The 12,352-nt window shown below is 38.2% G+C and overlaps 1 protein-coding gene across 19 annotated transcripts in view; it reads right to left on the bottom strand.

The window, feature by feature from the left end:
• myo3b (myosin IIIB) overlaps positions 1-12,352 on the bottom strand; it is a 661,003-nt gene that overhangs the window by 548,511 nt on the left and 100,140 nt on the right. Inside the window, exon 8 of one of the 19 annotated variants that reach the window (XM_041201015.1) lies at positions 10,314-10,526. The exons of the other annotated variants lie outside the window; for them this stretch is intronic. Coding sequence (XP_041056949.1) covers positions 10,499-10,526 — 28 coding nt within the window. The 3' untranslated portion in view covers positions 10,314-10,498. Of the gene's footprint in view, positions 1-10,313; positions 10,527-12,352 lie in introns of those variants that run through there. 19 annotated transcript variants of the gene reach the window in all.

Genomic DNA, 12,352 nt, shown 5'->3' on the forward strand with positions numbered 1-12,352 from the left:
GGAATTTGAGTAAGTCTTTCATTAAGGGGGGAGGAATGTAATAGCACCCTGTTGTGGCCATTTGTGTTTGCATACATACAAGCAAATTGGAATAAACTAGTTTAGTTGGATCCTTGACTTCCACGTTGCACATATTATCTTTCTGTGCTGCAAATATAACACGCAGGGGTGTTCCTGATTTGGAGTCACTGTACAAGGATGCAAATGAGTCCCATGCTCAAGCTGGGAAAATTCAAATCCGGCAGGTGTTGAAGTAGGGCTGGAGGATTTGCCTAGCTGGATGCTAGTGGGGAATACCCAAGAAACCCCTCACCGCAGAAGAAAATCGGGAAACTAAGGTGAATTAGAGTGAATCCTTGAGAGTTGTGATACACTTTGGTTTGTTTCCAAGAGAATTTAGTGAACCCTCAAGAGCCTGTAATGTAAAAAGGGATTTGAGGTTGAAATTGAAAGTAGAGTGTGGAATGTTCTGTTCGGGATTTTGGTTTAAAGAATAAGTGCTCATGAGATATAATGTTAATACTGCTTGTTCTTTTTCTTTTGTCAATGCAAATTTTTATTTCCCTTTAAAATGTGAAATCGTGTTGCATGGTCTTTTCAGTTACTAAAAAATAAATTTCCAGTTAGAATTATTCGTCTCTACACAGATTATAACAATATAAATGCACGGATTATACCAAAATACAATCTAGAAGGCCTTAAACAATAAATGTTTGAATTGCATTAACATAACAGTGCAAACTATTTCCTATGTTAATTGCATTAATTGCAGGTAATTTGACAAGTTAGAGAATGGGTTCAAACCTTTGTACATAAGAATACAACTGGCATCCTTCCATCTGAGAGAGATGATGGGGAATGCGACCTCAGAAGTTTGGAGACATCAGATGAGATTATCTGCTGCAATTCTTTTGTTGTCTGAGAAGCAGACTCTGAAAAGGCAAAGTCTGCCACAAGTGCAGCCAATGAGTTGCCCCTTGCCAGTGGTATAGGGGATGATCTCTGCTGATACCTTCTTTGAAGGGCTGAGGTATGCTTTGGAGTTTCTGAAACTACATTTTGTTGTGGTGATGAATTTCTGTTCACAGCCATTATCATTTACATCGATAATCAGCTAGAGTTTTCTACTTGTCATGACTGATGTAGAGGGCTTTCAAGTCTCTTTTGACAGCATCCTTGAATCAGCACTTTGGATGCCCTGCTGAAGTCTTAGCATGGGCTATCTCCCCTATCGCATACCCTGAGGGATGCAGCCATCTTCAGCAACGCTGGAGTCAGTCTTGAACCCGGGGCCTTCCAGGTCAGAGGCTGGAGCACTACCAACTAAGTCACTCAAGCTCTCAACATAAGCACATAAGAATTAGGAGCAGGCCAATCAAGCCTGCCCCGCCATTAAGTACAATCTTGGCTGATCTTCTGCCCTAACTCAATGTTCCTGCCTGCTCCCCATACCCCTCGACTTCCTGAGAGAGCAAAAATTGATCTATCCAGCCTTAAGTATACTCAACAATGAAGCATCCACAACTCTCTGGGGTAGACAATCCCAAAGGTTCACAGCCCTCTGAGTGAAGAACTTTCTCCTCATCTCAGTTCTAAATGATCAATCCCTTATCCCTAGACAAGGGAAAAAACCTCTCACATCTCCTTCAGACTTTATATGTTTCAATGAGATCACCTCTCAATCTTCTAATGTCCAGAGAGTATAGACCCAATTTCCTCAGCCTTTTATTATATAGTCACCTCTCAAACCAGGAACCAATCTAGCAAACCTTTACTGTACAACTTCTAATGCAAGTATATCCTTGCTTAAATACAGACACCAAAATTGAACACCCTACTCCAAGTTTTGTCTCACAACAGCCCTATACAGTTGTAGTAAGCCTTGCTATCCTTGAACTCTAATCTCATTGCAATAAAGGCTAACTAGCCATTTACCTTCCTAATTGTTTGCTGTATCTGCATGCTAACTTTCTGCATTCCTGTAGGAGTACACCCAAGTCGCTGTGAACATAAACATTTAGAAGTTTTATACCTTTCAAAAAATATTCTGTGTTTTTTCCATTCTTTCTCCCAAAGTGAATAACTTCACACCTCCCCACATTATGCTCCATGTGCTACCTTTTTGCCCACTCATTTAAGCTGCCCATATCTCTTGGCAGCCTCTCTGCATTGTCTTCACAATGTTACATTTCCACTTAGCTTAGTACCGTTACTTTCTGTCTCTTCACCTAAATCATCAATACAGATTGTAAATAGCTGAGCCCTCAGCATTGATCCTTGCAGCACTCCACTAGTTACAGTCTGCCAACTTGAAAATGTTGTTTATCCCTACTCTCTGCTTCCTGTCCATTAACCAATCCTCCATCCATGATTATTAACCGCCAATTCCATGAGCCCTTATCTTGGGTATTAACCTCTCAATTGGCAAATTATTGAATTTTTTTTGGAAATCCAAGTAAACTACATTACTGGCTCACCTTCATCGACCCTACCATTTACGTCCACAAAAAACTCTAATAAATTTGACAAACACAATTTCCCTTTTGGAAAACCATATTGACTATGTCTAATCATGCTATGATTTTCTAAATGCATTACTAAGACTTCATTAATATTAGATTCCAGCATTTTCCCAATTATTGCATCAGGCTAACTGGCCCTGTTTACTCTTTCCCTCCTTTCTTGAATAGCAACATTCCATTTGCTAGCTGCCAATCCACTGGGACCATTCTAGAATCTAGGGAATTTTGGAAAATCATAACCTCTTTCAGAACCCTTGGGTGCAGGGCATCGGGACCTGGTGATTTGTCAGGTTTTAGTCCCTTAAGTTTCTCCAATACTTTCTCAATGCTCATATTTATGACCTTAAGTTCTCCATACTTATTAACCTACTGGCTACCCTCTATTTCCAGCATGTAATTTGTGTCTTCTATTACGAAGAGAGACACATAGTATTTGTTTAGCCTCTACATTTTCCTTATTCCTCATGATAATTTCTCCTGTCTGCTTCTAAGGGACCAATGTTTACTTTAACTACTCCCCCTTTTCTATACTTGTAAAAGCTCATACAATCTGTTTTTATATTCCTGGTTGTTTACACTCATATTCTATTGTTCCCTTTTTCATCAAAGCTTTGCTCACCTTTTGCTTGTTTTTAAAACTCTCTCAATCCTCAGGCTTACAACGATGCTTTGCAACGTCCTAAGCATCTTCTCTTTAAAAAATGAAAAAAGACAGAATTAAAGGCTCTTTATCTGAACAAATGCAGCATTCGTAACATAAGAAACAGAAGGAGTAGGCCATTTTGCCCCTCAAGCCTGCTTCACCATTCAAGATCGTGGCGATCTGATTGTGGTCTTAACTCCACTTGCCTGCATGCCCCCGCCGCACCCCCCACCCCCACCCCCCAACCCCCCACATAACCCTTGACTCCCTTGTCAATCGAAAATCTGTCTAACTCAGCCTTGAATATATTCAATGACCCAGCCTCCACTGTTCACTGGGGAAGAGAATTTCAAACACTAATGACCCTCAGAGAAGAAATTTCTCCTCATCTCTGTTTTAAAAGGGAAACCACTTACTTTGAAACTGAGCCCCCTAGTTCACAAGGGGAATCATCCTCTCAATATCTATCCTGTCAAACACTCTCAGAATCTTATATATTTCAATAAGATCACCTCTCATTCTTCTAAACAAGTAAAATCCAAACCTGCTCAACCTTTCCTGAGAAGACAAACCCCCTCATCCCAGGGCTCAGCTTAGTCAACCCTCTCTGAACTACTTTCAATGCAACAATATCCCTCCCTAAGTAAGGTGGCCAAAACTCCACATAGTACCTAGATGTAGTCTCGTCAATGCCCTGTAAAGTTTCAGAAAGACTTCCTTACTTTTATATTCCAGCCCTCTTGCAATAAAAGCCAACATTCCATTTGCCTTCCTAACTATTTGCTGAACTTGCATGTACATTTTGATTCATGTACAAGGGCACCCAAAGCCCTCTGCATCACAGCATTCGCAGTTTCTCTCCATTTAAATAATATTCTGTTATTCTTCCTGCCAAAGTGGACAATCTCACATTTTCCCACATTATACTCCATCTGCCAATTTTTTTGCCCACTCATTTAACCTATCTATATCCCTTTGCGGACTCTTTGTATCCTCCTCATAATTTGCTTTCCTACCCATCTTCGTATCATCAGCAAATATGGCTCCAATACTGTTGGTCCCTTCATCCAAGTCTTTAATATAGATCATAAATAGTTGAGACCTGTGCCATTCCAATAGTTTGAGTTTGCCCTCCTGAAAATGATCCATTTATCCTGATTCTCTGTTTCCTGTTAGTTAGCTGGTTCTCTATCCATGCTAATATATCGCCCACAACACCATCAGCGTTTATCTTGTGTAGTAATCTTTTATGTGGCATGTTATCAAATGTGTTGAAATCCAAATATGCTAGATCTACCAGTTCCCCTTTATCTACCCTGCTTGTTACATCCACAAAGAACTCTAATAAATTTGTCAAATACTATTTCCCTTTCACAAAATCATGTTGACTCTGCCTGAGAGTATTCTGACCTAAATGTCCTTCTTTTACCTCTCAAATAATGGATTCTAGCATTTTCCCGATGGCAGGTGTTAGGCTAACTTGGTCTTTTGTTTCTTGCTTTCTGTCTCCTTCCTTTCTTGTACAAAGGTGTTACATTTGCAGATTTCCAATCTCCTGGTAGGTTTCCAGAATCTAGGGAATTTTGGACAATTACAACCAATGCATCCACTATCTCTGCAGCCGCTTTTTTTTTAAAAGACCCTAGGGTGCAGGCCATCAGGTCCTGGGGACTTGTCAGCCTTAAGTTCCATTAATTTTCCTAGAACTTTCTCCTCTAGTAATGGCGAACGTTTTAAGTTCCTCCCTCCTTTTTGCCTTTTGCTTTTCTACTATTCTTGGGATTTTTTTGTGTTTCCTACCATGAGGATGGATACAAAATATTTGTTCAAAGCCTCTGCTATTTCCTTGTTTCCCACTATTAATTCCCCAGTTTCGCCCTCTAAAGAACCAAAGCTCATTTTAGTTACTATTCTCCCTTTTGTATACTTGTAGAAGCATTTATTATGTTTTTTTTATTTCTTGCTAGTTTACTCGCATTATCCAATTTCTCCCTTTATACTTTTTGTCATCCTTTGCTGGTTTCTAAAACTTTCCCAATCTTCAGGCCCACCACTAATCTTTGCAGCATTGTACACTTCTTTTCAATTTGATACCACCTTTAATTTCTTCAGTAAGCCATGGATGGTGCAACCTTCTCATAGAGTATTTCTTCCTCGTGGAATATATCTTAGTTGAGAGTTATGAAATATTTCTTTAAGTGTCTTCCATTGCTTCTATGTCTTCCCTTTTCACCCATTTACCCAGTCCACTCTAGCCAACTCTTCATATCCTTGTAACTGCCTTTATTTAAGTTTAAGACACTTTTTATAGGCCCGCATTGCTCACCCTCAAGATGAATATTAAATTCGATCATGTCATGATCACTCTTGCCTAGATCATATTCTACTACAAGGTCTTTAATTAATTCTGTCTCATTACACATTGCCAGGACCAAAATAGCCTGTTCCCTAGTAACAAGATAGATGACTCAATAGCACAAATAGAAATGAATTTGCCATTATGATAGCCATTACAGACACGTGGTTGCAATTTGACCACACTGGGATCTGAATATTCAAATGTATTTGAAGTTTCAGAAGGACCAGAAGAAATAAAAAGGTGGGGCAGCTCTGTTAATCAAGGATAAGATCAGTACAATAGAGAAAAATGATCTTGTTTTGGGGGATCAAAATGTAGAATCAGTTTGGGTGGAGATAAGAAATAGCTGGTCACTGGTAGGAGTAATTTCTCGGCCCCCTGACAGTAGCTACACTGAAGGACAGAATATAAATCAAGAAATTATGGGAGCTTGTAAGAAAGGTACTGCAATAATCATGGGGGATTTTAATCTTCATATTGATTGGATGAATCAGAATTGGCAAAGGTTGTCTGAAAGATACGTTCATAGATTATGGTTAGAGGCAGTTTTTCAGAAATTATGTTCTGAAACCAACCAGGAACAGCCTACTTTAGGCTTGGTAATGCGTAATGAGAATGGATTAATTAATGATATCATAGTAAAGGATCCTCTAGGTAAGAGTGATCATAACATTATAAAATTTCACATTCAGTTTAAGGATGAGAAATCTGGGGTTGAAACTGGCATCTTAAAATTAAATAAAGGCTATTAGAAGGGTATGAAGATAGAGTTGGCTAAAGTGGACCAGGGAAATGGGTTTAAAGGTAAGATGGTAGAGAAGCAAGATGGTAGAGAAGCAGTGACAGACATTTAAGGAAATATTTCACAACAACCAACGCAAATGTATTCCATTGAGAAAGAAGGACTCTATGAGAAGGATGCACCATCTGTGGCTAACGAAGGAAGTTAAGGATGGTATTAAACCAAATGAAAAGATGTACAAGATATACAATGCTGCAAAGACTAATGATAAGCCAGAAGAATGGGACTAAAAGCTGACAAGTTCCCTGGGCCAGATAGCCTGCATCCCAGGTTCTGAAAAGAAGTGGCTGCAGAGGCAGTGGAAGCACTGGTTGTAATCATTCAAAATTCCCTAGATTCTGGCAATGTTCCAGCAGATTGAAAAACTGCAAATATAACTTATTCAAGAGAGGGAGACAGCAGGAAATTATAGGTCAACTAGTCTAACATCTGTCATTGGGAAAATGCTAGAATCCATTAGTAAGGAGGACATTTATTAGTGTATTTGGATTTCCAAAAGGCATTCAAAAAGGTGCCACATGAAAGACTACTGCAGAAGATATGAGGTCATGGTGTTTGGGGTGATATATTAGCATGAATAAAGCCTAACTACAGGAATCAGAGTTAGGATTTTCATTTTCAGATTGGCAAACTTTAACTTGTGGACTGCCACAGGGATCGCTGCTGGGGCCTCAACTATTTACAATCTATATTAATGACCTGGATGAAGGGACTGACTATTATGCCAAATTTACTGATGATATAAAGACAGGTAAGAAAGCAAGTTATGAAGAGGATACAAAAGGTCTGCAAAGGGATATAGATAGGTTAAGTGAGTGGACAAAAAATTAGCAGGTGGAGTATAATGTGGGAAATGCGAAGTTGCTCACTTTCTGCTTCTGCTTTGGTTGTGTCAGCATCACAGACTAACATCTGTATTCCTATTTGGCAGGAAGAATGGAAAAGCAGAATACTATTTAAAGGTAGAGACTGCAGAATTCTGCAGTATGGAGGGATCTGGTTGTCCTTGTACATGAATCACAAAAAAGCTATCATGTAGGTACAGCAAATAATTAGAAAGGCAAATGAAATGTTGGCCTTTATTGCAAGAGGGATGGAGTATAAAAGCGGGGAAGTCTTGCTACAACCTTACAGGGCATTGGTGAGATCCTACTTGGAGTACTGCATAGAGGAAATATTGCATTGGAAGCCGCTCGAAGAAGGTTCACTAGGCTGCTTCATGACATAAGGGATTTGTCTTATGAGGAAAGGTTGAACAGGTTGGACCTATACTCATTGGTGTTTGGAACAATGGGAGATGATCTTATTGAAACATATAAGGTTCTAAGGGGGCTTGACATGATGAGATGCTTAGAGGATGTTTCCTCTCATGGGAAAATCTAGAGCTAAGGGGCACAGTTTCAAAATAAGGCATATCCCATTTAAGAATGAAACGAGGAGAAATTTCTTCTCCTGGGGCCATTAGTCTTTGGAATTCTCTTCCACAGAAAACAGTAGAGACAGGGTCATTGAATATATTCAAATCTGAGTTTGACATGTTTTTGGCTGTCAAGGGTTTTAGGAGACAGGCAGAAAGTGGACTTAAGGCCACAATCAGATCAGGCACAATCTTGTCGAATACAAAGCAGGTTCAATGGGCTGAATGGCCTACTCCTGTGCCTTATTCTTATGATCTTAACCTAATACTGGTCTTAGGTTACATGGTAAGCCATAGTTGGATCTTTCTCACTGAGTTTTTGTTTTCTTTAATGGGATCTATTTTTGTTGTACATTCTGATTTGTTTGTTTACCACAATATCTGTTACCTAATCAATATTAATCAGCTCTCCCCTCAAAACTATGAAATTGGCATTGTTTATATTCAAGATTATATTTTGGGACTGGAGTATGTCACCCTCAAACTCAATGTGGAACTCAATTGTATTAATGCAATTGAAGTTGATAAGTCACCAGGACTGGATCAAATGTATCCTAAGATACTGAGGGAAGCAAGGATGAAAATCAAGGAGATAATAGTCATGATCTTCTAATCCTCCTTAGATACAGTGGTAGTGCCAAAGATTACACCCTTGTTCAAAAAAGGCACAAGGATAAGCCCAATGCCATGCTACAGACTTGTCAGCAAAGTTGAAGCCCATGGAATAAAAAAGATAGTGGCAGTATGGATATGAAATTAACTGAGAGACAGGAAACAGAGTTCTGGCGCATGGTTGTTTTTTGGACCTGATGAATGTATATAGTGGAGTTCCTCACAGGTAAGTATTACAACCATTGCTTTTCCTGAACTATGTTAATGACTTAGACTTGGGTGTCCAAAGTACAACTTCAAAATTTGCTGATAACATTAAACTTGGAAGTGCTGTCAGGAGCATAGTGATAGATTTCATTTTGGTAGGAAGATTGATGAGAGGCAATATAAAGTAAAGGATACAATTCTAAAGGGGTATATGTGCACAAATTTTTGAAAGAGGCTAGGCTGATTGAGAAAGCAAAAAGAATGCTGGGCTTTATAAATAGAGGCAAAGAGTACAAAAGCCACAAAGTAAGGATGAATCTTCAGGGAGGAACTGAGTCCATTGGTGAAAGGGTCGAGAACCAGAGGACACTGTTTAAAGGTGAATGGCAAAAGAACCAAAGGCAATGTGAGGAAACCCTTTTTATACAGCGAGTTGTTAGAATCAGGAGTGGTCGGCCTCAGAGTGTAGTGGAGGCAGATTCAATCATGGCTTTCAAAAGGAAATTGGATAATTACTGGAAGAGAAAAAATGTGCAGAGCTGTGGTGAAAAGGTGGGGTAGTATGGGTAGCTAATTTAGTCTTACAGAGATTACAACTCAGCAGAAACCTGTTGCGTTATATCTCAGAATGTGGAAATAGTCTGAGTTGAAAAATAGCAGATTTTGGGCGAAAACATTTCATTTTTCCCTTCCAGGAATACACAAGGGAATGGATTAAAAAGCCAGCTGAAAACCTGATCTGTCTGTTCTGGTTCTGGTGTGCTAGTGTGTGCTGTGAGGGGTCACAGCAGAAGAACATTAACTAGGCATCCCTGCAGTTTGCAGGTAAAAAGCCATCTCTCTCTCTCTCTGTGGCTGGAGGCAAGTCAGCAAAGCCACAGTCAAAAAGGAAACAAATCAGCTCCTTCAGCTAACCTGCAGAACTAAGTGCCTCCAAACCAACCGCTCAACTACCAAATTCAGCTCCACCAGAATCACCCAACTTAACAACCACAACGTTTCGCCATTCACTTCTCACGGACAAACCAAAGACTGATTCATATATCTTTTTTAACTTTTATTTTTGGACTCAACTTCTCATTTCTGATCTGTGTGTATGTGTGCTGCATTTTTATTATTTTTGCTCAGGTTTTTAGTAAATAATAAACTTACTATTTCTTTGACTCAAGAAAGCCTGATTAAATTGGCTCCTTCCAAAACATAAATATATTTGGACTGGGAAAAGGTATCCAAGAGGAAAGGGATCCCTTTTAAATTAACCTTGTTGCAGTCAGCCGAGGGGGCTGAATAAAGAAAGGGAGCCAGCTCATTCCTCCTCACCCGCAAGCATAACAAAATTGGAGTCCTGTTTGGGAAGTTAACAATTTGGGTTATCTCATCCGGGATTATAACAAATTGGGGGACCTCGCCCAGGGACCATTCGCAACAATAGCAAACAAAGGGCTATCAGGCAATTAATACTGCAATCTACAACTTCTATGTTAAGACAAACAGAAATGAATCAATACTTTCACTAAAGCTGCTGGTCCAGAAAATTTAATAAACAATGTTGCATTCTCAATGCTAAATGTACTAGTAGAGTTTCAAGGATGTCTGTTAAATACCATCCTATAAAAATGCGGTTTCTCTTGTGTAGTATGAATTTTTTTTTGAAGCATGACTTTATTGTGATATTATTATACAATTTTAGAACTGTGTATGTTTCTGGGATGGCAGGTGCTCAAACGTTAAGAATTTCTATCCAGTAATATTATCTCACATATATAAGTAAAATATCTGAAGAATTCCACTTCAGAATATTTTTCAACATAGCGCCACCAGCCTCTCTGAGCTGCCATCCTTTATATCAAAGTAAGAAAATCAAGCATTGTAACAGATGGGGAGAAGTTCAAGGTATTAAATCCCAAATCACCAACTATACCAGACCACCATCCTTTCATAATTCAGCCCCTTCTGTTGGAGATCTGAAAATATATTCCAGACAGATGACATGTTAACAGAATCATTTCATGGTTCAGTGTTTTCTCAGTATGATTTATCTCCATCTGCAGGTATTGCAGGGCCCTATTCAGGAGATTTATGAGTAGTGTCCAAGAATCCATTTTAATATGGGAGACATTGTGCCACATGGAGAAACAAAACATTAATGTCTAGCCCAATATGGGCTTCTAGCCTCTGTTTGTAAACTGAAATTTATTATTTCAGTAAATAATTCTCTTGATTATAAGAGGATTAAATAAAAATGTTTTCAATACCTGTATCAATTCTTTAAGAATCCTCCAACTTAGCTGAAACAAAATTTGGGCAAAATATATAACAGAACTAAATACAGATGCACATCCATTTGAAATCAGTTTCTTTCATGTGATCTGTCATCACTTTCAAAACAGCTCAAAATAGGAAGTTTTTTATAGTAATTTAGAATTTCAACTGTTTGATGGAATTTGTTAATAATTGCAAATCTGTATTCTCGTCTCTACTATAATCCTCATGCCCTGTTTTACACAAATGTAGAAGAAACAAGATAAAGTACTACTGAATATCAATTTTCTAACACCATGTCATGTTTATTTCTAGGTTCTGGGTACGGTGGATGGAGATAACATTGTGATGCAGAGATCTTGCCACCCTAATTTAAATATGAATAGGAGCTAATCAGAAATGCAAATTGTAACCAAAAGGGCCCGTGATAATAACTGTATGATGGTGGAGATAAAAAGGTCAAGGCTTGTATTATTATGGCTTTTAAATTCTCATCAGCAGTAAATAGCTATGGGGAGAAAACGGCAATGAAGAATAAGTTATTTCTGATATGCAATGATTTGGGCTCTGGCAAAAAAAATCCTTGGCAGTCCATTGTGCAAGCTTTATCGGTCATCTGTTCCCTTAAAAAGAGATGCAAAATTAGTTACCACTTAGTTGCTGAATTGTTTATCATATTGTATTATAAGTAGAATGAAAATTCATTGAAATAAATAACTGAGAAAAAGAAACTCATTTTTAGTTCTGGAAATAACTCATTCTAATCCCTTACCACCCCCAACTCTAACTTTGCCATTTTGTCTGCAATATTTCTGAACAGATAATGTAAAAATGTGCACTTCACAATTTAATAAAAGTCAGATACAGAGCTGGATGGTATGTAAGATCCACATCCCTATTTTGATTAATTCTCAGAATTGCAAATGAGAAAACAATGTCTGTGGGCAACACAGACGTAATACAGAATAAGCTTGCAAACAACCTCCTGTTTACATTTAAAGAAGATAATGAACACAAAAAGAATTTCATTGCCAAAAATGAATCCTTAAAACTAAGATGCTTAAGAGGCTAGAGACATTTTACTGCATTAAATGCGCTAAATAAATACAAGTTGTTATTGCCTTTGAAGTTTAGAATCACTTCTTGCAGAGATTTCCTTTCTTTCATTGATACAAGTATACATTACTTTAGTTATTTAAAAAATAGCTATTTTATTCTGCACACAATCTGCATACTTAAAAGTGAATAGATGAGGCTGCTCAGAAAATTGAGAGGAGTATATTTTCAACATAAGCTGTATAATATTGATACCTACATGTATTTCATTTTAACTACACAACACCATAATATAAATTTCTGTGAAGCTGCCCATCATTCAGACCTAGTTAATTAATTAAATATTCTTTCATCATAATGAGCTTTTCTTTTCATTTTGGTAAACTGTCTTTTTTGTATTAATTTTTTGGCTCATTAATTCTTCCCCTCTTCCTTCCATTAGATTGTCAATGTTGTCACCTGAACCATGTTT

This window comes from Carcharodon carcharias, chromosome 12, assembly GCF_017639515.1.
Source record: "Carcharodon carcharias isolate sCarCar2 chromosome 12, sCarCar2.pri, whole genome shotgun sequence".
NCBI classification, from domain to species: Eukaryota; Metazoa; Chordata; class Chondrichthyes; order Lamniformes; family Lamnidae; genus Carcharodon; species Carcharodon carcharias.